The sequence below is a fragment of the Dama dama genome, chromosome 24 (genome assembly GCF_033118175.1).
Source record: "Dama dama isolate Ldn47 chromosome 24, ASM3311817v1, whole genome shotgun sequence".
NCBI lineage: Eukaryota > Metazoa > Chordata > Mammalia > Artiodactyla > Cervidae > Dama > Dama dama.
Window position 1 is genome coordinate 63428136 of NC_083704.1, and position 26908 is coordinate 63455043.

General features: G+C 60.5%; 1 protein-coding gene across 3 annotated transcripts in view; it reads right to left on the bottom strand.

Moving 5' to 3' along the window:
• Positions 1-26908, bottom strand: part of EEFSEC (eukaryotic elongation factor, selenocysteine-tRNA specific) — a 111893-nt gene that overhangs the window by 77510 nt on the left and 7475 nt on the right. Inside the window, exon 1 of one of the 3 annotated variants that reach the window (XM_061129022.1) lies at positions 18955-19199. The exons of the other annotated variants lie outside the window; for them this stretch is intronic. Coding sequence (XP_060985005.1) covers positions 18955-18997 — 43 coding nt within the window. The 5' untranslated portion in view covers positions 18998-19199. Of the gene's footprint in view, positions 1-18954; positions 19200-26908 lie in introns of those variants that run through there. 3 annotated transcript variants of the gene reach the window in all.

Genomic DNA, 26908 nt, shown 5'->3' on the forward strand with positions numbered 1-26908 from the left:
GAGTTCGCACCTGAAGCGTTCGCCTGCCGCGACCGAGAACTGCACGGCCACATAAAACTGAGGACAGACACTCACGGGCGTCGTCCTCAGTGACAAGACTCTCAGCGGCCCCTCATCGTCTCCTCTGTTTTGAGGAACTGAGAATTTCCTCTATATGGAGAATCAGATTCTCAATACACATAAATGACTGGGGTGGGAAAAAACTTAAAAAAAAATAACCTGTGAGGAATAAAATCACATACACTATCTCCCAGGAAGCATTACCAAGCTTCGTTGGCGACAGTCTGTGGGAGGTGGAGAGGACGGGGTCTCAGGCCGGGGCGGCGGGCAGAGGCCCCGGAGGACGGTTTGTGCAGCAGACGCCACAGGCCTGGGGGGCCCGGACCCCCCACGCGGGTACCAAGGCCCGAGGTGGCGGGTCAGGCGGCTCCTGGAGGCCCGGGGCGCGGCGCTGAGTCCAGGGAGTGGCCGGCAGGGGCTGCTGCTCTGCCCAGCACGTGCTCCTTGACAGCGGCCTCCTGGCATCCTTCTGCGAGCATCTCGGCCCCCTCGGCTGACGGGAGGGAGAGGGTCCCAGCCTCCTTAGGAAGGCGGCTGCAGGGAAGGCCCCAAACCAGAAAGCACAGCGTCCTGACGCGGAGAGCCACCGGCTGGGAGCCGGGGGGAGCGGGCTCTGCCCCCTCACATGCGCTCCTGGACCCCCGAGGCCAGCCCAGCACCACGCCCAGCAGAGCGTGGGAGACGGGAAGGATGGACGGAACAGAACAGACGTGCTGAGCCTGGACGCGGGCCCTGCGCTCGGCCTGGGAGCCCGCCCATGTCCTGTCTGAAAGCAACGAGAGCAGAAATTGCTCCGAGCTACAGCTGGTGCCTGGGCCGCTTTATCAAGTGCGTGAGACACGGAGCTGATTATTTTTCTGGTAACAAGGAAAACAGAAAGGCTGACAGCACGGAACCTGTCACCAGCTGTTTCCGGAGCGGTTCTCACAGGCCCGTCTGGGCTGGGGCCAGGCGGTACACAGGTCCGCTCGGGCAGCCCGCTGCGGTGGGGCTTCGTCTTCCACTTGCCTCTGGATTTCAGGGCCCTGAGTCACGCAAAGCACAGCGTGCAGGGTGTCCTCCTGGGCCCTCAAGGCCATGGGCAGAGAGCCCCGTGAGAGGGACGTGGGCTAAGAGAAAGCGCGCGAGCACTGCGCCCCTGCCGCGGCTCTCTGCCTCTCCCGGGACGGGGCCCCGCCCCTCTCGCCCCACTGGCCAAGCTCTGCAGCCACCCCGAGCACCAGCGCCTCAGGTGAATTTTATTTTCCTCTTCCTGTGCTGTTTCCCAAAATTGGGACAAGAAAATGTACTTCACGACAACTACAAATACTTTATAACTTAAGTGACTACCTACTAAGACGTTAGTGTGAAGATACTTGGCTACGTTTTACCCGCTCTGAGTCCGTTGCAGAAGGCGCCCTCAGCCACGCCAGGGACCTGAGGGCGACGCTCAGGACGCTGCCAGCGGGAAGGTCTGCCCCCGCCCCAGGAAAAGCGTCCAGCCGCAGTGCCCAGCCCTGCAGCACAGCAGCAGCCACGGCCAGCGGGGGCCCCGGGCCTGCTCTGAGCGCGGCCCCGCCAGCAGCGGCCCCGGGACCCTGGCTCTGCAAGCGGCACACAGGGCCCCTGGTGAGCGCTCCCGCGAGGTGGGGTGAACAGGCGGGTGCCAGGGAGGAGAGGCCTGAGGGGGCAGCCTGGGGTGGGGGGGTGGGCTCCCCTGGACTGCGGCAGGTGGAAGGCCTGCGTGGACCACCCGCTGCTCCAGCGGGGGCTCAGGACACCCACCCCGAGTGCAGCCCGGGATTTGGAGCTGGTTCCCAGCCCCCGGCCTGCGGTGGCCACGACACACCCCGGTGCAAGCGGGGCCTGGTGATCGGCCAACCTTTGATGTCCCTCCAGGCCACAACTGGCCAGGTCCTCAGATTTGTTTATTTTTCCTGTATAACTTTTGCAATGTTTCAACTAAACAGACAGTTTTTATCAACAATTCCCAGAGCAAGAAAAATAGCCGAATGCTTGGTTTGTAACGGAAGCCAGTAGGTCTGCGGGGCTGCCGGCCGTGAGAACAGCTCCCGCTCTGAGGGGCTGGAGACCCACGCGGGCCCCACCTGCGGCCTACATGGCGCCCCACACCCCGGCCACCAGCCGCCCAGGGCGCCGCTCTCCTCCGGGACCCTAGTCCCGGCTCCGTCCCCCATACGTGGCAGAAACCCCGGGCCCAGCACCAGGCACAGGCTGGGCCCGGCTGGCCGTTCGGTCTGTCCTGCATCTTTGGCCAGGGGCACCGACCGGCAGGAAGCAGCTGTGCTGAGCGCCCGGGGCGGCTCCCCAACTGCAGAGAGGCAAGCCTGGATCCAGCCGTGCCTGAACCTGGCACACAAACCGTGCTGGTTCCAAGCAGCAGTTTGGGGGGAATTTCTGCCCGTTGCAAATGAAGACTACACACCAGGAGGCTTCAAGGATTCTCCTCCCCTCAGCACCCTGCCTTTGACCTTTCAGGGCATTTTCCAAGCAACCCCAGTGCCCGTTTGCACACTCGCCTCACCCGACCGGCACGGGCCGTGCAGAGCGCATCCCCCGGCCGCCACCGCCATCACGCCCTCAGGCCTGCTCCCAACGTCACACAGAGGGGAGGTCCACCTCCTCGGAGCCTGAGCCTCCCGGGAAGTCCCGTCCTAAATGCAGCAGGCCTCCCCCCTCACCCCCAGGGCCGAGTCAGCTGGACGTCAGTCCGGGAGCCCGCTGGGCGTGCGGATGCCCAGCTGCAGGGAGCGTCCGCTGCCGTCCAGGCTGCAGGGAAGGGCACGGCACAGCGGCCGCAGCTCAGGGCTGGCATGTGTGCGGACCCTCGCCACCACTGGGGCCTCGTGACCCAACACCCCGCCTCCCGCCTCAGCTCTCCACCTGCCCGGACCCCACCCCGCCGCCCCCAGGCCTCCACAACGGCGTCACCGCACAGCTGCCTCCTCCTCTGAGACCGGGGAGCCGCTCCCCACTGACCACACGCCTTCTCAATGGCACCTGACTTACAGCCCTCAGGTGACACGGAGCCCGGCAGCCCCCAGCCTCCCCCTGGAAACAGAGGGGCCTCAGGGAGCCCCGCCGCCCGATACCACCCCGCGGGCACTCTGCGGCCCCCGACGGCCGCAGGTCTCTGCTCGGTCGCGGTCCGCAGAGAAAGCAGGCTCGAAGGAGCCGTCACAGACTGGAGCAGAACTTTGCTTAGATGCCTCATTTGATGTAACTGAGGAAGCTGAAACTTTTAAATCTCATATCGTATTTCTAACCAACTTATATTAGTGATCTGTCATCGAATGATTTTTTTTAGGTCGAAATTTTTTCTTATGAAATTGTAGTATAATATTAAGGGTGGTCCAGAAATGCCAACTCAGCAGGGACCGTGAGGGGCGTGCAGGCGTGCTCCGATGCACGGCACCTCCCCTAAGCCGCGCCCTCCAGGACAGCACACACGTGTTGCACGCACACACCTCCCACCTCGCCCGCGGCTCCAGCGAGAGCAGAGAGAGTGCGGCGTGTCCACAAGCTCAGCGGTCGCGTAAGATGTGGACAGGCCGGGAAGACTCTCTTCTGCTGTTGTGACAAGTTCTGACACTACACTGCCGTGGGGTCTGGCGATGAGTTCAGCCCCTGGCAGAGGCCGCCTCCCCGTCAGCCCTTCCTCTGGGGCCTGATGAGGACGCAGACGGCGTTCGAGGCTGGTGGCTGGTCACCCACACGAGGACCTTTTGCCTGCCCTGGAGCCCAAGGGGGCCACTAACATGGGGCTGCAGATACTGCCCAGAGGAAGGACCCAGCGCCGCCGGGGTCCCCGGGCAGCCCTGCTGGGGGTGCCCAGAACGCCTCGCACGGCGTGGGCCACGACTCTGAGCCCCAGAGCGACTCCCACTCTGCATGCTCCCGAGGACGCACGGTGAGATGCGCGGGGTCATCATGTCACCCTGAAGAGGCGGACGCAGGTGCGGTCCAGGTGGTGCCCTCGGACCCCTGCCCCCAAGTGCCGCACGGCTAGGAGGCTCACGAGCAGAGCCGTGCTTAGGAGCTCTGGGCCCTGGAGTCATCAGCGCGCCTCCCACTCCAGGGAGGTCCTCCCTACAGACGGTTGTCCCAGCCATGCAGGTGGGGCCAGATCCGCGGGGCGAGACTCAGAGAAAATCAGGTCAAAGTGTAACAAAGCCTCCGGAAGAGCAAGAGTTTCAGAAAAGTGGATGCGTGTGCGTGGCCCTTTCTGGCATTAGTGAGTGTGGGAGAGCTGCAGGCCACTTAACGGTCTAATAAAACGTTCACAGGCCAAGCCTCTCGCAGACCAAGGCCGCCTGAGACCAGAGCACCATGCGCTGGGGTCTGGGGCCTTTCATCAGGCAGACTTCACTGCAGTGGCAGGAATGCGCCCCCAACAACAGTAAAAATCAACAGCAAAGGAGTGTGCAGAGGAGACGAAGCTCGCTAGGGCGCACTGTCAGCAGCTCGAGTCTGGGGTCAGCAGCGGTGAGTGCACGATCAACAGCAAACTGCCCCATGCCGGGACAGCCTCGGGCTCCTCGCCTGCGCACCTCCCCTCCACCCCGAGGGCCACGTCACGGCCCACGTCAGGGGCCGCAGACGTCCTGAGGGGCCACCCGAGCGCACAGGACAGAGAGTCCTGCCCCGCAGCGCTGCCGCGGCGGCTGAGCGAGCCCGCGTCCGGGTCATTTTCGCACAGTCAGTGTTGTGTGCTTCCCGCCCACACTCTCCCCCGGCCTCCCCGAGGCGTGGCTGGAGAGCTGTAAACACTCGGCCACCACGGAGGGCTCACTTCGGCACTCAGAGAGGGGATGTCTTCCTGTGTCCCCCGCCACGGGATCGGAGGCTGGCTCACAGTGGGCATGCAGTAAAGCCAGGATGAACAGGGGAGAGGCGACTAAGCTTTTCAATCCCAAGTCTGCAGACCCCGGTGTGTGAGCTGGTGTGCCAGGGCAGAGAAGGGAGATACGTGTGGTCCTGAGAGTTTAGACGTAGCCTTCATTTCCTTGATGGTTCAGTTCAGCTCAGTTCAGGCACCCAGTCGTGCCCGACTCTGCAACCCCATGGACTGCAGCACGCCAGGCCTCCCTGTCCATCACCAACTCCAGGAGTTTACTCAAACTCATGTCCGTCGAGTCGGTGATGCCATCCAACCATCCCATCCTCTGTCGTCCCCTTCTCCTCCTGCCCTCAATTTTGCCCAGCATCAGGGTCTTTTCAAATGAGTCAGTTCTTCACATCAGGTGGCCAAAGTATTGGAGTTTCAGCTTCAGCATCAGTCCTTCCAATGAATATTCAGCAGTGATTTCCTTTAGGATGGACTGGTTGGATTTCCTTGCAGTCCAAGGTACTCAAGAGTCTTCTCCAACACCGCAGTTCAAAAGCATCCATTCTTTGGAGCCCTGATGGTAATGCACTTAATACATTAGTTTGATAAAACCAAGACCCAGACTACTACTGCCAGGTCGGTGGCCTATCTGTGAAAACGCACTTGCTCCTTCAGTCTCTGCTTCTAAGACAGAACCTTTCTGAGAGTCCACGAGGTGCTGACAGGTGTGTTCTAGCAGAGCCAGGAGACAGTGCGGACGCCGAGCGCTGACAGCCTGGTGTGGGGTGCCCACGGGCCCTGAGAACGGCAGACGGCTTGGATGACGGGGCGCTGCACGGGAGGGCCGTCCTCTGCTAGAGCCCCGCGGCCCAGGGGCCCCACATGTGCAGCCGGGCCCAGCCGTGTCCGCATCCACCCTGCTGCCCAGGGAGCTCCTTCCTGAAGCGGAGGGCACGGCTGCCCAGTCCCGCGCCTCTGGCTGTTTCGGGAGGCCTAAGGTTATCACTGAAGATCCTTTCTTGGGACTTGCTTTTATCAGATACAATTCAAGCACAAGAACTATTCCCAGGAGGAAATGCTGAGAGGCCGTAGGAAGATGTAAACTTTATAAAGACTAAGCGAGCCCGAGGCAGATGGGGCTCCACCGACTCTGAACCCAGAGCCGCCTGGAAGCAAGTGTGCGTGAGGCCCTGGGGATGTGCGGACAAGGACGGCCACTGCCCTCCCGGCCGCAGCCCCCAGCCCAGCCCTGCTCAGGGCCGCGGGCATCGGCACTGCTGGGGAGCCACCACAGGTCCAGAAGGCCTGCACGCAGGGGCGCCGGGGCTGGACTCACACAGATACCAGGCGCTGGGAAGGGTGGGGTGGGGGGGGGAGAATAAAGGCTTAGAGATTAAAGTCACAGGCCGAGACAGGCGGCTCCGCTTTTTAATAACTGAAAACACGAGTTGGGCCTGAATGTGCTCATTGTTCGACAGAGGGGCGTCTATGCAGGCAGGACTGCCTGGCGGCAGCAAGGCCTTCCCACCAGATGAAGGTTCCCCAGGAGGGGAGGGGCCCGGGCCGCTCAGGGACAGTGGCATGGCCACGGAGGCCCGCGGGCCACGGGGAGGGGCGGGGGCACGTGGACTCAGGGGCCGATGACCAGGGCTTGCCACAAGTCCTGCTTAGGGTTGGGGAGCGCAGGCGAGTTCTGCCTTCTGAGGGAAGCCGGTGGTGAGCATCAGAGGCGTGCACACACACGTGCCCGCGGCCCTGCGGTGCCACGTCCGTGCACGAGCCCCGGGGAGTGACCAGGCCAGGACGGCCTGGGGCTCAGGCTCGTCCTGGGCACCACTGTTCAGAGCAGCAGAGCGGAACCGGGGTCCAGGGCCGCAGGGGGCGGCTGAGTGTGTGCACACCTCTGCCGTGGTGCAAAGGGGAGGCACAGCGGCTCCCACAAGCACGCAGGATGCAAGCGCGGGTGCGAGAGAGGAAGCACCCAGCACAGAGAGAGGGCCGCGTTTCAGCGGTGAGGCCGGAGCTGGGCGGCCGGTTCTTGACGCTCCGCGGGGCCTGCTGGGACTGACCGTGCCCCCAGGTCACGGGTGGGGAGCCCAGGCCGGGAGCAAGCAGGACCAGGGAGTCACTGCCGGCTTCTGAGCACACGTCTCTGAGCCAAGGCGCGTCCCTGTCCCCACGAGTTCACACAATGGGACGCCTGCGGGTGTGAAACCATGATGCTTACACAACGTGATTAATGGTGTGGGGAAAACTGCCTAGAATACAATGGCAAAGTTTTAAAAGCTGCAGAAAAAACGTACATAAAATTTATAATTTCAACCATGTCAACTGGATGATGACTTTCTTCCTCATAATTTTGCCTATTATCCAAATTTTCTAAAACAGGTCTGTATTAGTTTCACAGTCAGAAAACAATGGCTTTGTACTTGAGACTGTATAAAGGGCCTCTGTGTTCCCGGGTCAGAGCGCGCATCCCACCCGCAAGCCCAGCAACTCCCTCCTGCTTTCCATGAAAGCCCGACACGCAGCGGGGCCAGGACACCAGCACAGGGGCCTCTGTGCGCGTCCAGCGTGCAGGTCATCAGGAGGGGTCGGTCGTTTCGTCTCGCTCCGAACTTTCTCTTCACGAGCCATCTGGGCTTATGGAGCTCAGAAGACAGTCACTGTAAATGGGCTGCCTCCTTATCTTTCTCCCTGGGCACCGACCCTCACACTAGCTGGCCGAGAGGCTCAGGCATGCTTTCTGAGGCCTCCCTGCCGGCTCCAGCACAGAGCCACATGCGGGGAGGGCTGCCTACTCTCCAGTCCCCCGCAGGCAGCACGTGACCCGGGCCCAGCCAGGCCAGAGCTGCCTCCACAGGCCTGGCGTCCCTGGCCCTGCCGGGACAGTCCTGCGCCGTTCGCTGGGGAGACAGGCCGGAGCTCCCCCCCACCTGAGCCCAGTTTGGCTGTCTGGCCACCGTGGGGACGTGCTGGCCCTCACCTCACAGCAAGTCCTTGCGGCAGACCCCCAGCTCTGCCGTCTGCCCAGCCCCCAGCCCAGCCTCCAGGGCCAGAGCGAAGGTTCGGTCATCTTTGAGAACTGACGGCTTCCTGCACCGGCAGCTCCGCCGGAGAGGCACCTTCTGCCGCTGCGGAGGGAGCGCCCCCTGCCCCCCCAGACGGCAGAGCTAGCAGAGACAGTGGCTCCGGGACACTCCTTCTGCTGTCACCAAACACGGCGCTCAGCAAGACCCAGGCTCGGCTCTCTTTTCTGAGACAGCAGATGAGCAAGCCCCCGAGCGCGTGGCAGCTACTTCTGTGAAACCTGCCCCCTCCATCGCGCAGAGCTAACCATGGGCGAGCTTCCAGCCCCGCATGGTGACGGCGAGTCAGCTGTGCTTTGGTTATTTCAGAGAAGGAGAAATAATATTTTAAATGCTTTAGTAGTTAACAAATACGAGGAAGGCAGGTTTTCTTCATGTTTCCTCAATAGAAGCCACAGAATAGCCTGGCCCCGAAACCTTAAAACGCGTTTGGATTAAAGGAAGAGCCCCAGACCGCCAACAGACGCAGAGCAGAGGCCGTGCCAGGCGCCGCCCTGCCCGAGCGGCCCCGCGCGGGGCTGAGTTCAGGCACCTGTGTGGGGAGGACGGGCAGACCCATGGGGCTCATTACAGACACTCCGGGAAATAACACAGGGAAAGGAAAAACCGGGAGAAGCCCCTCCATCATGGAAACCAAGAGACCGACAGCCGCCCCGGAAGTCGGCCGCTGGACCGACATCTGACGTCTCTCTCCACGTCTGCCTGCGTCTCGGGAGCCAGGCATTCCTGAGCTGGGCAGGAGTGGCAATCCCGGCCCCACGGCTTCACGTAACGTTACATTTAACGGGAGTTTTCCTGTTTTAAATCCCTCCGTAAACACCGTTTCCAAGAAGGGCGGCGCAGAGCGCTTCGGTCACCCACTGGGCGGCTACTGTGAGAGGCGAGACCGTCTCTGAGCATACAGCTCTGGCTCATGTCGATGTTTCCTAGAAGGTGAATTACGAAATCACAAGTAGAATTTATTTAAGGCTCTAGAGAGATTTTCCACAATCAGTCCCCAGAAAGGCTGGGCCAAGCCAACTTTCTAGTAACTGCTGCCGAATGGGCCGCGGCCCTGGTGTCAGGCTCAGCCCTGAGCGGCCGTGTCCACCCTGCAGAGACAGGCGGTGAGGCTGCCGGCAGGCACAGGGGCCACCGGGGGAGGATGGGGGGGCACGGGCTGGGGGCCCCGCGGGGCTGGGGGCGGCTGCCACCCCAGCCTGCCCCGCCTGGACGGCGCCCGCCCCTGCCCACCCCCGGCCCCGCCAGTCCCGAGGAGAAACCCGCCTTGAGAGAAAGGGCCGTGCAGCAGACAAGCTCCGTTCAGACCCCAGGCAGCCCTTTAGCATGAGCTCGGCAGGGGAGTGGCGGGCGGTGGGCAGGGGGTTGGTGCCACGTGGGAACAGTTTCAGTCTGAAGTGATGAGTTCTGGAAACAGGATGGTGATGGTGGCACATGGGGACACAATGAACGCGACTGAACTTGCGCTTAAGATGGTCGTGATGGTGAAGTCCACACTGCGCGCATTTTACCGCAATTTCAAAAAAGGCCAGTTTCTGTGGCCGCCGCACATGGAAGACAAGGACACACTCAGGGGAATGCAGTCACTGAAGACGCCCGGCCCTTGCCCTCGTGATGGGGAGCCGAGAGGACTGGGCAGGGCACGGCGGGTCACCCAGCTCTGGGGTGCGGGACCCTCCCCTGGGAGCACCACGCCCCCACCCCCGTCCAGCTCCCGAAGACCCTCCCGGGGAGGCCGTCCTCCCACGGGACCGCCCCTCCTCTACACCCAGGAGAGGGGCCGACAACAGGTGGGTGAGGCTGGAGGGGCGGCTCCTGGGCGGCCCCAGCAGGGAGGGGCTGTGGGCAACCCACCCCGCTCTGCTCTGCGGGCGAAATGTACAAGGATGCTTGGAAATTGTCAATTAGATGTGATTCTGTGGAATAATAATACCAAAGGTCGGGGTGGAACGCATTAGCTATGCATTCCAAATACCTGATCTCCGGCCTGGTCTGCAAGGCAGATACTCTCCCATCCAGTACAAAGGGTCAACAACAGCACCGCGCCAAGCTTCCGCCCGGGGCCACGCAGCAGCTCGCCAGGAACCCAAGGGCCGCACCTGACCAGCATACAGCATAGCAGGTCGGGGCCCCTTTCATCTGCCCCACGACTCGGGGCCCCGCGGCGGCCGCGGCCTCGCCTCACCACACCCCAAGCTGCCCTGCTGGGGCACCCCCGGTCCTGCTGCCCGTCCCCACGCGGAAGCCGGTCACCAGCGCCCAGCGTCTGCTTCTGGCCCCAGGACCAGACAGCACATCACACACTCGAACGGGTGCAGCCAGAGAGCCAGGCGACTGCAAGTGCTGGCGAGGCTGTGGGGACTCCAGACCCCCCATGCCACTGGGAGAGAGGGGCAGCCGCTGTGGGGAACACGGGGGTCCTCAGGGAGCAGGGGCAGAGTCTGACGGCTGGGGGGGCCTCAGAGAGCAGGGGCAGAGTCTGACGGCTGGGGGGACCCTTAGAAAACAGGGGCAGAGTCTGACGGCTGGGGGGACCCTTAGAAAACAGGGGCAGAGTCTGACAGCTGGGGGGACCCTTAGAAAACAGGGGCAGAGTCTGACGGCTGGGGGGACCCTTAGAAAACAGGGGCAGAGTCTGACACAGCTGTGCCTGTCCTAGGTATAAACCCAAGAGAGCGAAAACATACGTCCACACAAACACCTGAACACAAATGCCCATGATGACTCATAACCGCGGAAAACTGAAAACCAGATGTCCCTCAGATGACGAACACACAGAACATCTCCTATTCAAACTATGGGACGTTCTCTGGCCACAGAAAGAGACGAAGCAAGACTCCTGCTGCAGGGGGACAAGCCCCAGAGCACTCTGCTCAGCGGGACAAGCGGACACAGAGGGCCACACAGACACGGGACCCCGTTTACACAGACCGGCCGGCAGGGGCGCCTCCAGAGACACAGCGTACTGGGTGAGCAGCCGCCGGAGGCAGAGGGCGGGGACGGGCCTGACGGGGACGGGCCTGATGGCGCCGGGCCGGGGCTCCTTCTGGGGGATGCACTATGCTGACGGAGGTGGTGCTGACGCTCACATGATTCTGTGAAGACCAAACGCCCCTGAATCGACACTTTACATGGCTGAACTGTACGGTACATGAATTAAATCTCAATAAAGCTGTTATAAAAACAGTTTTCAAAAATATATAGTTACCATACAAAGGAAGGCTCTACTACAAATTAAAGATGTCCACCTTGTATCATTAAGTAAAAAGAAGTTACTTATGAAGTACTTCAATTACCAGATTATGAAAACATTTTAAAAAATTACCCATAGAAAGGTAATTCTACACAAATAAAAATACACCATTCATCATGTAGTGACACAGCAGGGATGGGGCATTACTTATATCCATACTAAATGAGAAAAAATAAACAGTTGATAAGTAAAGGTTCATAAATAACTTTTATGAAAACTTATTCATAGCTTCAGTCAGCTCAGATCAGCTGACATCCAAACTCCCAAAAACACACTGAGGATTTTAGAGGCTGCGGAGTTTTAGCATCACGTGTCAGAAATGGCGGCTGCGCCTCGCACAGCTCCCAGCCGCAGTGGCTCGGCCGTCCTTCAGACCTCACGGTGCAACCAGGCATCTCGGGGGCAGCGAGACAGAGCAGACCACACACTCCTCCACGTCCCCGAGAAGCGCGGCCAGCTCCACACGGCGAATTCTGTGAGAGAGGAGGAAAGCAAGCAGCCTGCTCTCGGCACAGCCCAACACGCCGTCGCCGCCATCAACAACACGGACAAAGACCACAATTACACGGGAAGGAGCGCGCTTTAAGTCAGAGCAAAGCACAAAGGTGTGAATACACATGCACTGGCACGCGCGGGAGTGTGCTCATGTACTTCATCCAGCTGTGGAAACCTGGAAGAACACACAGGCAGCAGAGCATTACTCAGCATCAAAAAGGAAGGTGATTCTGCCAGACACTGCGGCGTGCATGAGGCCTGAGGACACAGCGCTGAGTGGGACGAGCCCGTCAGGAAGGCTGTGTCTACAGCTCCTGGAGGACTCTGCTTCCGTGAGGTCCCGAGAGGGGTCAGGGCACAAAGACGCCCAACACAGACGGCGCGGCCCGAGCAGCGACGGTGTGCACCCCCCGCCCTGTCCCTGCCCAGCCTCCAGCCCGTCCCTGCCGCGGGCAACGGGGCAGGAGGCGACTTCAGGTGGGGTCAGGAGCTCAGATTCCTCTCCAGGAGTTTTACGAACTGGCCAGGTAAGGATACAGCCAACAACCGAGGGTGGACCTGCTCGGGGCTGTGCCCCTGGGGGTGCTGACGACACATGAGGGGTGAAGTGCGGCCTCCCCGGTTTGCAGACATGGAAACAGGCGGCGGGAGATGGGGCGTCTGTCCCAGGTCACGTTCCTAGGAAGCCAAACTCCAGGAGCTCTCCTCGGTCCTCGGGGAGACACGACCGTCTCCGGGACGAACGTGCCTGCACAGAGCCCCAGCTACACCAGCAGCAGGATGCGGGGCGGACGTCAGACCTGTGGGCAGGCGGCAGGCCGGCACCGCCCAGCGGCCAAGCCCGTGGGCTCTGGGACCACGGTGTGACATCCCATGTCCACGCCACCACGATCAGAGGCCGGCCCTCCGTAGGGACCTCACTGAAGTCACTCAGAAGGATGGGGCCTGGGCTTTGTCAGGACCAGATGAGACAGGAGAGGTCAGCCCGGAGGAGTTACGGCACTGCCGACCGACAGCGGGGGGTGCGGGCTAGAGCGTCTCCCCTGTTTTCTTACAGCAGCCTCCCGGGGAGAGGCTGTGAGCCCCATTTTCACTTGTGACCCAGCTGAAGCTCAGAAAGGTTAAGCAGTAGCCTGAGGTCCCTCAGCGAGTCATAAAGCAGAGGACCCCAGAACTCAAGCCTGGGTTGGCGGGATTCCAAAGATGGTGGAGATGACAGACCACACACAGGGTAAGTAGAAAGAGAGGCCTTTTGCTGCTCCTTCCATCAGCCACTCATCCGAGACATGGCCCAGGAGGCTGGCTGGGGCAGCAGGAGGACAGGAGGGTGTGGGGGGGGTGCCACCAGGCAGGACTGCCTCAGGACTGCACCCCGGGACCCATGCGCACAGAGGCAGAGGACACCCCGATTCCACACCCTGGGACCCACGAGCTCAGAGGCAGAGGACACCCCGATTCCACACCCTGGGACCCACGTGCACAGAGGACACCCCGATTCCACACCCCAGGACCCGTGCACAGAGGACACCCCAATTCCACACCCCGGGACCCATGTGCACAGAGGACACCCTGATTCCACACCCCGAGACCCACATGCACAGAGGCAGAGGACACCCCGATTCCACACCCCGGGACCCACATGCACAGAGAACACCCCGATTCCACACCCCAGGACCCACAAGCTCAGAGGACACCCCAATTCCACACCCCGGGACCCACGAGCTCAGAGGACACCCCGATTCCAAACCCTGGGACCCATGTGCGTAGAGGCAGAGGACACCCCGATTCCACACCCCAGGACCCACATGCACAGAGGACACCCCGATTCCACACCCCAGGACCCACGAGCTCAGAGGACACCCCGATTCCATACCCCGGGACCCACGAGCTCAGAGGCAGCGGTCACCCTGATTCCGCACCCCGGGACCCACGAGCTCAGAGGCAGTGGACACCCCGATTCCACACCCCGGGACCCACGAACTCAGAGGCTGCGGTCACCCCGATTCCACACCCTGGGACCCACGAGCTCAGAGGCAGCGGTCACCCCGATTCCACACCCCGGGACCCACGAGCTCAGAGGCAGAGAACACCCCGATTCCGCACCCCAGCACCCACGAGCTCAGAGGCAGAGGACACCCCGATTCCACACCCCGGGACCCACAAGCTCAGAGGCAGCGGTCACTCCAATTCCACCCCCTGGGACCCACGAACTCACAGGCAGCAGACACCCCGATTCCACACCCCGGGACCCACGAGCTCAGAGGCAGCGGTCACCCCGATTCCACACCCCGGGACCCATGAGCTCAGAGGCAGAGAACACCCCGATTCCGCACCCCAGCACCCACGAGCTCAGAGGCAGCGGTCACTCCAATTCCACCCCCTGGGACCCACGAGCTCACAGGCAGCAGACACCCCGATTCCACACCCCGGGACCCACGAGCTCAGAGGCAGCGGTCACCCTGATTTCACACCCCGGGACCCACATGCACAGAGGACACCCCGAGACCAAACCCTGGGACCCATGTGCACAGAGGCAGAGGACACCCCGAGTCCACACCCCGGGACCCACGAGCTCAGAGGACACCCCGATTCCACACCCCGGGACCCACATGCACAGAGGACACCCCAATTCCAAACCCGGGGACCCACGTGCACAGAGGACACCCCGATTCCACACCCCGGGACCCACGCGCATAGAGGAAGAGGACACCCCGATTCCACGCGGGACAGTGAGCAGCGTCACCCCAGGGCAGTTCCCAGACACGAGGCCGGAGGACATCCTGCCCCTGAGTCTTCCAGTCCCCGTGTGCTTCCCACCGCAGATGTGAGGTGCCTAAAGGAAAACAGAACACTTTCATCAAACCTCTGGATCAGTCACTTTCCCACTACATAGTGTGGGGCACCCTCTGATTCATCTTTCCTTCATTTATTAAAAAGCAACAGCAAACACAAACTTTCCTCCCAGAAATCTTGCAGGGATCAGCGGGGACCGCATAGCGGAGCAGGGACTCAGCCGCAGCTTTGGGACCGTCAGCTGCCCTCTGCAAACTCAACCTGGGGACTGTCTTCACCGGAAAGATGAAGAAACCACAAAGGACTTGACCACGCTAGCCCTGAAGTACTCACGGTCATGTCTCACCCCTCGGACCTTCCCGAGGGTAGGGAGCCCCACACCACGAGCCGGGTCAGGCCGTGCAGGGCCAGCACACTCCTCCAAGACAGACCTGTCAGAGGTCTGTCCCACCCTTATGGCAATCCCACTAGCTGCCGCCAAGCTCCACTTCCATTTACACCACAGCTTTTGTTTGCTCACTGCGTGTTTTCCCCCTTAAATCTGAAATCAGGTGGGAGGTTTGCAGGAGGACCCCTTGGGAACCAAGGACCACGGCCGAAAGCACAGCAGAGCGCTCAGAAAGCGCCCCGTCTGCAGGCGTGTGACCGGCTGGGCGGGATGTGCCTGGGACGCGAGTCCTGGTGGAGGGCGGCAGACACACAGCGGGCTCAGAGCGCTCCGCAGGGCAAGGACGTGGGACTGCACCGACGCGCCGTATCCTTCATCCGCAGGACAAAGGGCCCAGCGCCAGGGACGGCCGCCACCCACGTGCGCCTGGAATGCGGCTTGCCTCTGCCGCGCCAAGGACACGCTGGGCCGGCCGTGAGTTCCGGGCCGTGTCCTCAAGTGCCCCGCGTGGCCGGGGCTGCACGCTGAGGGGGGCTCAGGCCCTGGGAAGGGGAGAATGACCTTCGATCGGGTCCCGATGAGGCAGACGGGCAGGCCGGGGCTTCCAGGAGAGGGGCTCCACGGAAAACACAGAACTGAAGGCCGCTGCCACCCTGGGAGCCCGTCTTCTCTTCGTTTTGCTTTAAAGCCACGGATGACTTTGAAAGACTGGAAGTACCAGTCTTTCAAAAAGAAAAGGAAGGAAGCGTCTGGCTGTACCAGGCCTCCCGCCTCCGAGAGTCAGGCTGCGACGTGGAGCGGTGACCCGCCAGCTCCCCGAGCCGCAGAGGCTGTGCCCGCAGCTCCGGCCCCGTCACAGGCCCCCCGGCCCAAACCCTCCCCGGCCGCCTGGTTCAGAGCATCTCCTGCTTGTGGGGCCAGGGGCAGGGCTGCCAGGCCATCCGCCGTGTCAGCTCCCCGGGCACATGCGCCTCCTCACCCCTCTGCAAGGCCTAACCTTCCCGCTTAAAGACAGGGGACTAGGAGGGACGCCTGAGCCCGGACGGCACAGCCTCACGTCCAGGGCTCAGTGTCCATGAGAAACGCATGTCATGCCGGCCGGGAGGGGGCTGTGAGGGGCTGCCTTGGACAGGGGACGGGGTTGATCCGGGAAGGAGCCGGGCCATTAGGCTTGAGAAACCACGGCTGAGGGCGCCGGGGCCAGGCGAGAGGATGCAGGGGCGGAATCACACTCGGCCTTACGGGACAAAGCAAGTTCACGTGCTCGGGTCACCTCAGTCTTTTTTATAACAAAGAAAATGACGTTTTCTCCCGACCTATATGAACAAAACCACAACAACAACCACCCCCCCCACTTCAGGCTTCCTCTATGCTACATATCATGCAGATAAGAGAGCAATTTTTTCCCCATTTAATGCAATTATTCCATCGTGTGCGTTTTACTGGTTAAAATCTGCAATTTGAAATCATCACTCAGATGGGAACCTCAAACAACAGGTTTTATTTGCCTCCTGAAAAGTATGGATCACGGGGAAGGAATTTTTTGCCCTGATGAGACAATAAGCTCCTGCCTTGCTGACTCAGATCGCTTGCATATTAATTTGCTTCAGACACCCCCAGTCCCTGCTGAACTCGCTAAACTGCGGGCCAAATTCAATAATCCAGCAACCTCCCACTCAATGCCTCACCAAGATAACTCTGCATGTTTAATTTAGAAGTACCGATCGCTTTTCAGTGAAGTGCTAACGCAGCCAGCCCCGCTGCTGTGGCCCAGGGCTCTGAGAGGCACCCTGCAGACCCCGGTCTGAACCCGGGATGATGAGGTGCACAGCCCACGTCTCTCCCGAGCGGCGTCTGTTCATCCAAATCACCGAACTGAGAAACACGCCCCGCTAGGTTAACCTCCCTGACGTACAGGCGAGGAGATCGAGCTTCAGATACGCAAATATTATCTGGGCCGATTGTATCTGATTAGCAAGAAATACTCAGTCCTCCGGCCAATGTGAATGCCCAGCTACTCAGCTGAACTGACCTAAGGCGTTTTTTCCTTTCTCTTCGGCAACCGTGTTCCATGTTTGACCCCTCAAATTTATTTTAAGTAGTTTTGCAAACAGCTTCCTCTGCCCCTCCTCCCCCGTGCCGCCGGCATCTCACGTTTCTCGTGCACAGAACATGTTTTGTTCACCTTGGGAAGCGGCACTTGGGGAAAGGGAGAGACCGCCTCGGTCAAGTCGGAATCAGAAATAGGCCCCATTCATCCCAGAGGCTCAAACAGGACTGAGGGCTTCCTTTCCTTTCCCTGGAACAAGTCGGTATGAACACTGGCGTCCCCCAGAACTGGGATGCACGGCTGCCTTTCCAGGCTGTGAAAGCAAGTCTCCCTCCGGCTGTGAGGTGCAGACGCCCGCAAACACAGGCACACTCCCCGCGCGGCTTCACATGCACTGGGCCCAAGGCACAGCTGCGTCTTCTCTGCGGAGACCCGTGCTGGTCCCGCAGGAGTTTTCACAGTAAAATGACAATGCCAGTAACAACAGCAAGGGTTGGGAGATTCAGTACAAGAAGGCAGAGCTATCAGTGAGAAGCAGTTTCTGGGTCTGGTAAAGAAAGGAGGTCTGGGAGCCGCATGGGAGAGGAGCGGGCGGCCAGGCTGACCTGGCTCGGGGCCTGGGCTTCTTCAATCACGGATGCTCCTCGGGAGGTTCTGGAAAGCTGCACGGTGAGTGAGCTCCACGGGAAAGCAAGGTGTGTCTCTGAACCTGAAGCCTGTGTGCCACCTCTACCAACATGCCGGCCCCCGAATGCACTGACCTCCAGACAGTCACACTTAGAGACATCGCCGTTAAGCCAGCTGAGTCTGCATACAGCCGCGGTACCACGGTTACGGCTTGGAGAACGTCCGCCCCACGGCGGGTCTGGCTGCTGCTGACTTCCTGTGACGAGTCGTCTTCAGAAGCTGAATTTTTCATGCTTCTCAGCCCCCAGAATATAAGTGACTTATGGAGACTGCTTCCAGTTTCACTTCATATGCTGAAAACATCACGGGGAAAAACTGTTTAAGAGTTTCACTTGTGGGAAAAGGAGACAGCTTTGATAATTCTCATTTGCCCGAGAGACTCTCCTTTGTAACAACCCCAGAGTCCGAGAGACTCTCCTTTGTAACAACCCCAGAGTCCAGCCCCTCGGTAACAGAGCCATCAAGGCCTGAGTCGTGCCAGGTCCCTGGGGACCCCGGCTCAGCACTGTGGGCTGGGCGCACCCTGCCTGGCCCGGGGTGTCCGGGCACACACCGACCCCTCCCGAGCCTGAAGTCTGCCCTCAAGGGCCAAGCGTCTGTGGACAGCATCTCTGGAGGCCCGGATGCTGACCACTTACACCAAGAACGTCTGTGCACGGCTCACGGGTGTGACAGCCACGAACAAGCCCTGGAGGGGCCACGTGCCCTCTCTCTCCTGGACGCTTCACCCAGCTCCTTGCAGGTCAACCTTCCTGTTTATAAACACAAACTGGAGCCTCCTTCTCGAAGACGCAGGCCTCTACACCGGAGCAGCCCCTGGGCCTCAGGCACCTGCCCCACAGAAGAGCGAACGCGCGCAGGTCTCCGAGTTCGCTGCAGCGACACTGGCTGCCCATGGGTCTCCCCACTGTCTCTAAACGGACGTGTTGTCCGCTCGGCCAGACAGACAAAGCTTCCAGAAATTTCACTCATGCAGATCTGGGGGAAATGGAAAATCAGCAAGGCCACTTAAAAACCCTCATAAAGGGTTAATGTTTGTTAGCTTGAAAACTTCAAAACACATCAATGTTATGTATTATATTTGACATAGTGGGAACCAAACATGCCCTCCAAATAAACAGTTAACTCGGGGGGAACTTGTTTTCCCAACTGAAAGAAGGGCACCCCATCCAGTCTTTGGAAAAACCGGAATTTTCTGAATTTTTCCCCAGGTTTCAAGCACATCAGGCTCTGAAGAGCCTTCTTCTGTCCTGGTACTAAAATCAGGAGTTAACGAAAAGAGCTTTCCCAGGCGCAGTCCCGTGAACTCACCCACGAGCCCCCCACGACACTGAACCGGCGTCCAGGTGCTCATTTACAGAGGAACCAGAGCGTCTCAGGGAAGCCCACGTCCACGGCCACGGAGACGGGGCCTGCTGCCGGGGGCGCAACGCTCACAGGCAGCACCGTTTCCTGAAAGCTCGTCCCGCACCAGGCTCGCTTCTTCTCGTCCTCAGGACGACTCTTTCCTATTTTGCCGACCGGACGTCCAGGCCCCAGGAAGTTGGGGAATCTGTCCAAGGTCACACAGCTAACGGCTCAAATTCAGCTTCTCAGACTCGAAACCTGAAGCTTTTTAAGCTGTTCTGCATTTCCACTTACGCTGTTGTGTGTCGTTCTGAGTTTTCCTGTCGTGTGGATGCCCAGATCCCTTTAAGGAAAGCGTGCTCCCCATCACACACTTTGGGAGTGTGTGATTCAGCAGGGACAGGCACCTCTCAGTGCACACGCAGAGAACAAGCTGGGGCCTCCGGCAGCCGGGCCTCTCCCGGCTGACAAAACCCGCTACTTCCTAACAAGCGCCCCCGCCTCTCCCTGCTCTCTGGCCCTCTTTCCGCTGGGGCCCTGCCTCCCCACAGTGCCAAGTGCCTTGCAGTTTTCCAGCCAGATTCACGTAACAAAGCGCTTGTGCTTCAAGTGTGGCAATTCAGTTTCTCCCCAATGACATCACGGCCGAAGACAAAGTAGACCTGGCCATCTTACGTTCCCACCATGTCAGACGCCATCCATCCGGCCTCTCTCTCCCACCAGACACAAGGAGACTTCTGACGAATGGTTTATTTTTACGGGAACTATCTTTTAAAAATTAAAACATCACATCACACTTGGCTGCGCTCCTAATAGCTAACGCCGCTTACTGAGCCCGCGTAGGCTGCAGCGAACTCTGTGGGTCTCAGAGCCGCGCACTGGGGTAAGGCAACAGCTTACGGGGGGAGCCTCACAGAGCCCACACGGTGACTCCTGTTTGAAGACGGGGAGACTGAGGCTCCGAGCAGCCACTGCCCCTGAGGGGTTCCCACTTGGGCCCTTGTCCCACCCGCCCGGGTTGTGCGAAGGTGTGAATGGGAGGCGGCGCTGGACTTTACGGCCCCCCGAGACAACCTCCCCCGGCGCCTACCAGCCTCCTCCTGGCCTGCGACCCCAGGCTCCCGGGACCCAGCAGTCAGCCCACAGCTTTCTGTCCACATTCATTCCCCCCCCAGCCCTGGCCGCAGGCAAGGGACGGCACCCTCCCAGGACGGGGAGCCTCCTCACGAGACCCAAGTTCAGCCCTGGGGCCAGCACCGGCCACCCCTCTGCAAACACACACAGGTGCTGACCAGAGACCGCCAAAGAGGACACAGCCCAGCATCAGCGCATCTCCAGTACAGGACGCCGTCCCAGGCCAGAACCTGAGCCCGACTCGGGGAGAAGAGGGTTCTGTTGCAGTTTGAGTAGGAAGCGGGGGAGAGGGAGAAAGAGAAAGAGAAAGAAAGTCAGCCGGTGATGCCATTGGGGGTGGGGGGCAGCTCGGCCCTGCATCCTGTGGAACGGCCAAGCAAAACAATGAATCTATTTTCCCTCCCCTTCTCTGCCTGAAAAAAATGCAAGAATTTCGCTTCCTTCTTTGAAACACAGCTCTTGCATAATTTCAGAGCTCACTCCCGCTGTCTGAAGCGCTGAGGGAAGGGGGTGCTCAACTCTCTCAAGCCCTCAGAGGGGGGCGTCCCGTGCGGACCCTCAGAGCTGGTCTGCATGCCCCCAGCGGAGAGGGCACCAGGCTGGAGCCGACCGTACCCTGGCTGCCACAGCATGCCCCATGAAAGAGCCATCATTCCTTTCCGCAGCACGCGAAGTCAGAAAAGTCAGACAGCCAGTCACACAACAAGCTAGCGCCAGAGCCAAAACCCCCTCTCAGTCCTGGTGGCCACAGGGCCCAGCCCGGCAGCCTCTGCCCTCGGGGAGGTCAGCCGCGGACCGCCCGGAGGACACGCACAGGACCCGCAGTGACCGGGCCTGCAAACCTGGACGGCCTGGGGCTGAGCCGACTGCACGAGGGGAGGAGAGGAGGCCCCCGAGCACACTCGGATGCACGAGGAGGCGGCGCTAGAAACCTGGTCCGGGACATCCGCTCTGTCCTCGGCCCTCCAGGCCCGTGAGGTCTCAGAGCAGTCACCCCCAGGGCAGCCCCCAGGCATGGGGGCAGGTCCCAGGAAATGGGGGGGGCTCGGGGGGCAGAGGCCAGAGCGGGCATCTCCTCCAGGCCGCAGGGAGACTTTCCCAGCCTGCACGCAGCCCCTCACCCACCCGAGAGGCAGCGGCAGGCCCCGCGCCCTCTCACATGCAGGCACACAGCCCTGCCCTCTGTGCCCGGGGCCACGCTTCAGCACGTCCCCTCCACCCGCGGCTGCCTCCCGGTACTGCGGGGTGTTGGCAATCAGCTCCAGAGGCAGAGGTGCGGAAGCTGCCTGTGTTTTGAAGGGCGGATCATAATTCAGGTTGGAAGCTGACACTAATCAGTTGATGTTCACCTGAAAAGACCAGATAGGCCGTGCAGGAGCATTTCAGCAGGGGCACCGATAAGGAGAGGGAAATAAAAATTACTGGTATTTACTCGGGCTGCAGCGCTCGCGGAAGGACTTCTTTTAAAAGGGAGCACTTCAGAATGGCTATTCAATCTGAATTTTCCAGATAGCCGGGGAATCTGCGCGCACAGAAAGCTCCCTATCTGTGCCATCGCATGTCTGCGGGGCGCCGCGCACGTCTCCACTGTAGGAATTCTCACTCCGTGTTGCTCCGTTATGAGCTGACGGTGACCCGAAGCACACACGGCATTCAAGAATCTGCCTGGAAATTACTGCCAAGCAACGTCCGTTCCATTCCCTGCTCGCCACCCCCGCCTCGGGCACCAAAGATGGTAACCAGCTCAGGACCCAAGGTGGAAGCAGCATTCTGTCCCCTTACAAACCAGGCTCCCTCGGGGGTTCTGGCGTTTCACAAATTGCGTTCCTGGAGAAGCATGGCATGAGGCTCTTTTGAAAGCCTCAGCTCAGGCTCCCTGCTAAGAAAAGCCGGAAGAGGGACTTCCAAGGAATACAAGCGAGAAGGCCACCCCAGGCTCCGGCAGGGCGGGCACGGTCAGATTCTGTGTCAGACGCTGCTGACCTACGGACGAGCCCGAGGGGACAGCTGTGCTCACACGTCTGCCTTGCACGCTGCATCTGCCCTGTGGACGCAGTCACCTGGGCAGACGGACGCTGTGACTAGAAAAGGTGGAAAGAGGGAACTCAAACAGGCCAAGCCTGGGAACCCCTCTCCTCCCGATGGCTCTCGGAGGCTCCATCTGGATCCCCACGTGCGGCTGCGGGCATGCAGAGGGGCTGGCGACGGAGAACGGGCAGCCACCCCTGGCTGTGCCTCTGGCCTCACGTCCCGCACCCCCAGCCCTCGGCTTCCTGTAGCGGGGCAGAGGGGCGACGTCACCACGGCCTGTCCAACCACGTGCCGGCGGTCCTGCAGCCCATGCTCTGGTGCACCCGCCGAGTGAGCAGGGTGACCGCCCGCGGCCCAGGCGTGCAGCCGGCAGGAGGGAAATGGCCGTGCCCTGGGCCGCCTGGAGCCGTGGCAGGCCACACCTGGGCTCCACCCACTTCCTCGGGGGCTTGGTTGTCCCCTCCCAGAGGCACCTGAAACCTGCACTTCCAGGCTGAGGGGAACAAGGAGGCCGTGAGACCCCGAATCTGGGGGACGGGGGTGTCAGGAGGACTGGGCACCAAGACGTGTCTTCCAGCCTTGAAAGACTCTCCAGGAAAACGCCATGGAGGAGCTGAAAATAGGCAAATCCTCGGACAAGAGCAGACGCGGTCGAGTCAGCCAGAACTGTGACCTTGGGGAGGCAGGCAGAGCACCTCTTTTTACTCCTGGAAAGTCCCTGCTTTGGCTAATACCACAAACTTGCAGAAAAAAAAGAAAACCAAGTGAAGAGGGCTGACAACTGAGCCCACATCTTCAAATGCTTTAAAAGTTAAGCCCGATAATCTTTACACTGACGCGAAAGGGGCGGCATATGCATTTGACCCCTGGCTTCAAACAGAAACCCTCCCATATGGCTTTTAATTGGAAGGCGGTTGTTTTGCTTTCTCAACACTCTTTAACCTCTGCCATTGTACGTACAAGGCTGCAAACCATATTTCCATTGATTAAAAAAAAATGAAAAATAAACGTTCAAAGAAACAATATTTTTCTTTTTAAGGAAAAATAAAAAAGACAGCAAGCAGCTCTTTTCTGGAGGGTCAGCGCTTAAAGGCGCACACGGAGGCCACCCCGGCTGCAGCTTACGGTTCATTCTGTCTCGGAAAGCCCGAGGTCGTTCTCACTCTGCTGACCTGTCACCCCACACGGATGTCTCCACCCAGGACCGCGAGCAAACACTGCCCTCTTGTGCACCGAACAGGCCCAAGTCGGCAGGGAGATGGGGACGCCTCCGCCCAGCGCCGCCTCTGCACGGCCGGGACGCGGTCGGGAAAGGGTGAGACACATGTGTTACCAGGGAGCTGGCTCCAGTGTCCCCTTCCGGGACAGACAGTGAGGTAAGAGGAAGACGGAGAGGTTCAGCTGACGAAATCAGACCCAAAATAACTGCCTCTTATCTTTCCTAGAAAAGAGTCATTCCTCGAAGAGAAACTTCACTGGTTTCCATGGCGGGTTTTCTTACCTACTTTTACAAACTTTTAGAAACGACTAACGAATCTGCAAAGCAAGTCCACAGTACTTCTTTCTACCTAGGAAATATTTGCCAGGAAAATATTCCACTTGACTCCAGGGGGAGAAATAAACATGTGGGAGGACCCCAGTTGCTGCTTTTCAGAGGAACCCCCAGAGCTCAGTCAGGGTTCTTCCTTCCGACGGGCCCCGACCTGCAGGGTGACCTGCACCCTGGAGTCCGGGCTCCGTGCCCAGAAGACCGCCCTGGCATCTCGAGAGAGCCTCATGGGATGTAAACCACCAACCCTCAGGACAGGACCCGACGGGAGTCCACAAGGAAAGCCCTGGGCTTCTCGGGCCGTCCCCAGGTCTGCTCTGAACCACAAGCCACCTGGACACCACACCCACACGCACCCTTCCGGACACAGTCAAGATGGGCCAGACCTCATGCCAAACTCATCTTGGGGGAAGGTGAGAAAGAAGGTGAAAGTCGCTCAGTCGTGTCCGTTTCGTTGCGACCCCATAGACTATACAGTCCATGGGACTCTCCAGGCCAGAATACTGGAGTGGGTAGCCTTTCCCCTCTCCAGCGGATCTTCCCAACCCAGGGATTGAAGGTAGGTCTCCTGCATTAGGACTCTTTATCAGCTGAGCCGCCAGGGACGCCCACTGGGGGAAGAAAGTGCAAAGTCTGCCCCCAGGGGACTGGGGGCACCCAGAGGAAAAGACAGGGGCACCAGCACTTTCAGCTCCTCCAGGCCCTGCCCGCAACGCACAGCGCTTGGCTCGGCAGTCCAGCCTCAACGGCCGGCCACAGTCCCGGCGTCCTGGCTGCTGTCCAGCTCACGTGAGCCAGGAGTACCCGCCGCTTCCCGTTCCCCTGGGGCCCTGCGCTCCCCTCTGGGAAGAGAAAGGGTTCCAGGGCCAGACAGAGGACTCGCGTGTGAGGCTGGTGGAGCCCTCCCTCCTGGCCTCTGTGCTCCCATCAGGACCGCAGGGCACGCGCGGCCTTGTCCTCCGACAAACCGCCACATCTGTCCAGCAGGCCAGCCCACAGCAGGCTCCTGTCGTGGACACCGGCTCTGGCAGCCGGCTAGACGCACAGGGCGGCCTCGGGACCCGCCTGCCTGCCGCTCTGCCCCCACGTGTCCTGCTTGCTCCGCCCTGCACGCTCACACGCACAGCCCTGCCCCCACGGCGGACACTGAGCTCCACTCTGTCCCATCGCCCGCGTAAACCCCGCTCCAAGCGCGGGTGTGTGGCTCAGGGTTTGCAGAAAGAATGAAGAAGTGAATGCATCAGTACGCCTTTCCTTCCTCAATGTCTGATCATAAGGAATCAGGTCCCCTGGCCAGATCTTCAGGGTGCTATGAATCCTGGGAGGAGAGAAAGAAAGCCCTGGGGGTGGGCCGGGGGCTCCAACAGCCCCCAGCCTCCTGTGAAGAGCAGCTGCCATCAGGACGGAGGTGGGCAGAGTCCATGTCAAACACCAGCGCCCCCGATGCCATGACCGAGGCTCCACACACTCCTGGGGTCTCGGAGCCCTCCTGTGGGGAGCACGGGGAGAACTCGATGGAGACCCTGGCAGGCCCTGCATCCAGCCCACGCCCTCTGGCCTGGGAAGCCCGGCCCCTCTCCCCAGGAGGGTGCAGTCACAGGCGCGCCCTGTCAGGGTGTGGGGCCCAGGCTCACGTTCAGCCTCCTGGGTTCCTGGGGACCTGGTGCACCAGGAAGGTCACCATCAGGGGGAACTCGGGCCCCAGGCTGGACCACCAGAGGCAGGAACTGCTTTTGGTCCTGCTGCCGACAAGAGCTGGCTGAGGTGGGTCACCGCGGGAAGCCACCACGCCGGCCCGCCCCAGAGGCCCCCCACCTCCACAGCTACTGAAGGACCCCACGGGGCCCACAGGCTCGCATTATGTTCATTTCCCCATCCCCGAGCTCGGGGGCAAGTTCAGAAGTCCTCGTCCTGTTGCAGATCAGGTCTGAATTAATACCCTTCCTCCAGAGAACTCCAGTAGCAAAGTGGAAACAGACGTGCCAGACAATGGCCTTTGAGAGCCCCAGCAGGGCCGGCTGGTGACAATGTGGCCCCAGGCTCTCCAAGAAACCTTAAGGTTAAAGGTTCACGGAGGCAGAAGAATTACCAAAGTACAAGTTTGTTCAAATTTCCTCCGGCAGATTTAAACAACCAGGGTCAAGCTGAAGATCGCTGGCGAAAAACCTATGAGACAACCCAGCCCCTTTGAACTGCGTGGAGAAAGGAAAATATACGGTGTGGGAGGAATCTGTGCTGTAGCTTTTAAAAATGTTCTTGAAAAGGTCACCCTGTTAACTCCGGAGCGCCGCGCTGAAGGATGCCCGAGACGGGCTCCCTAAGACAACAGGCTGCGGGCGTCGCCGTGTGCGGCAAGCTGCACAGGGTCACTGCGGCCCTGGCCCCGCGTGCCGACCCTCTGCGGGCCATGAAATTAACCGTCAGCGCGGCAGCAATCTGCTCCGAGTTAAACTACTTTGCTACGCAAAGTGGCCTGAAAATGAAATATGAGGATTGAATTTCCACTGGAAGATTAACTCGTCTGACCTCCAGGCAGGTCTGCTCCGCAGTGAACCCTGTGTGGCGGAGGGCTCCCAGCCCCGCCGGAGGCAGGGTGCGGGCCGCGGCGCAGGGGCCGGCCTGCTCGCCCGCGCGCCCGCTGGGCTGCTCTGCGCCTGCGCGGAGGCCCTGCCCGTGGTCCTGGAGTCGGATGGCGGCAGGACCCCCGCCTCCTGGCATCGGGCGCAGCGAACGCACTGACCACGGCGGGCAGAACACCGGGTCTGGGGGGTGGGCCAGCGTGGGCACGGGGAGGCTCCCAGAGACAGGGTAGAGCCAGAGAGACCCGCAAGCAGCTCGTTAAGCCTGGGGTCCTGAGAGACACAGACACAGCGGCCCCTCGGGAAGGGCCCTGTCGGCCTCTTGCCGAGTTTGGCCTTTACACCAACGGAGAGAAAATGAAAACCTTTTAGGCAGCGAAATAAAATAACCGTGTTAGCCGTTCAGAGAGGGTTCTCTGCTCGGGCGGGAAGGACAGCTTGCAGAGGGGCTGGAACCCGAGACGCTGCCGGTGGTGCTCACCTGGCGTGGGGTGGACGGAGGCCTGTCCGGGGAGCGGCCGCGCTGGGCAGAGGGGCAGGCGGGTGCGCTGCTGAGGACGCCGGTGGAGGAGCAGGAGGGGGCGGGGGTCGCGGGAGCGCGCCCCCGCCCCGCTGTGGCCAGCCG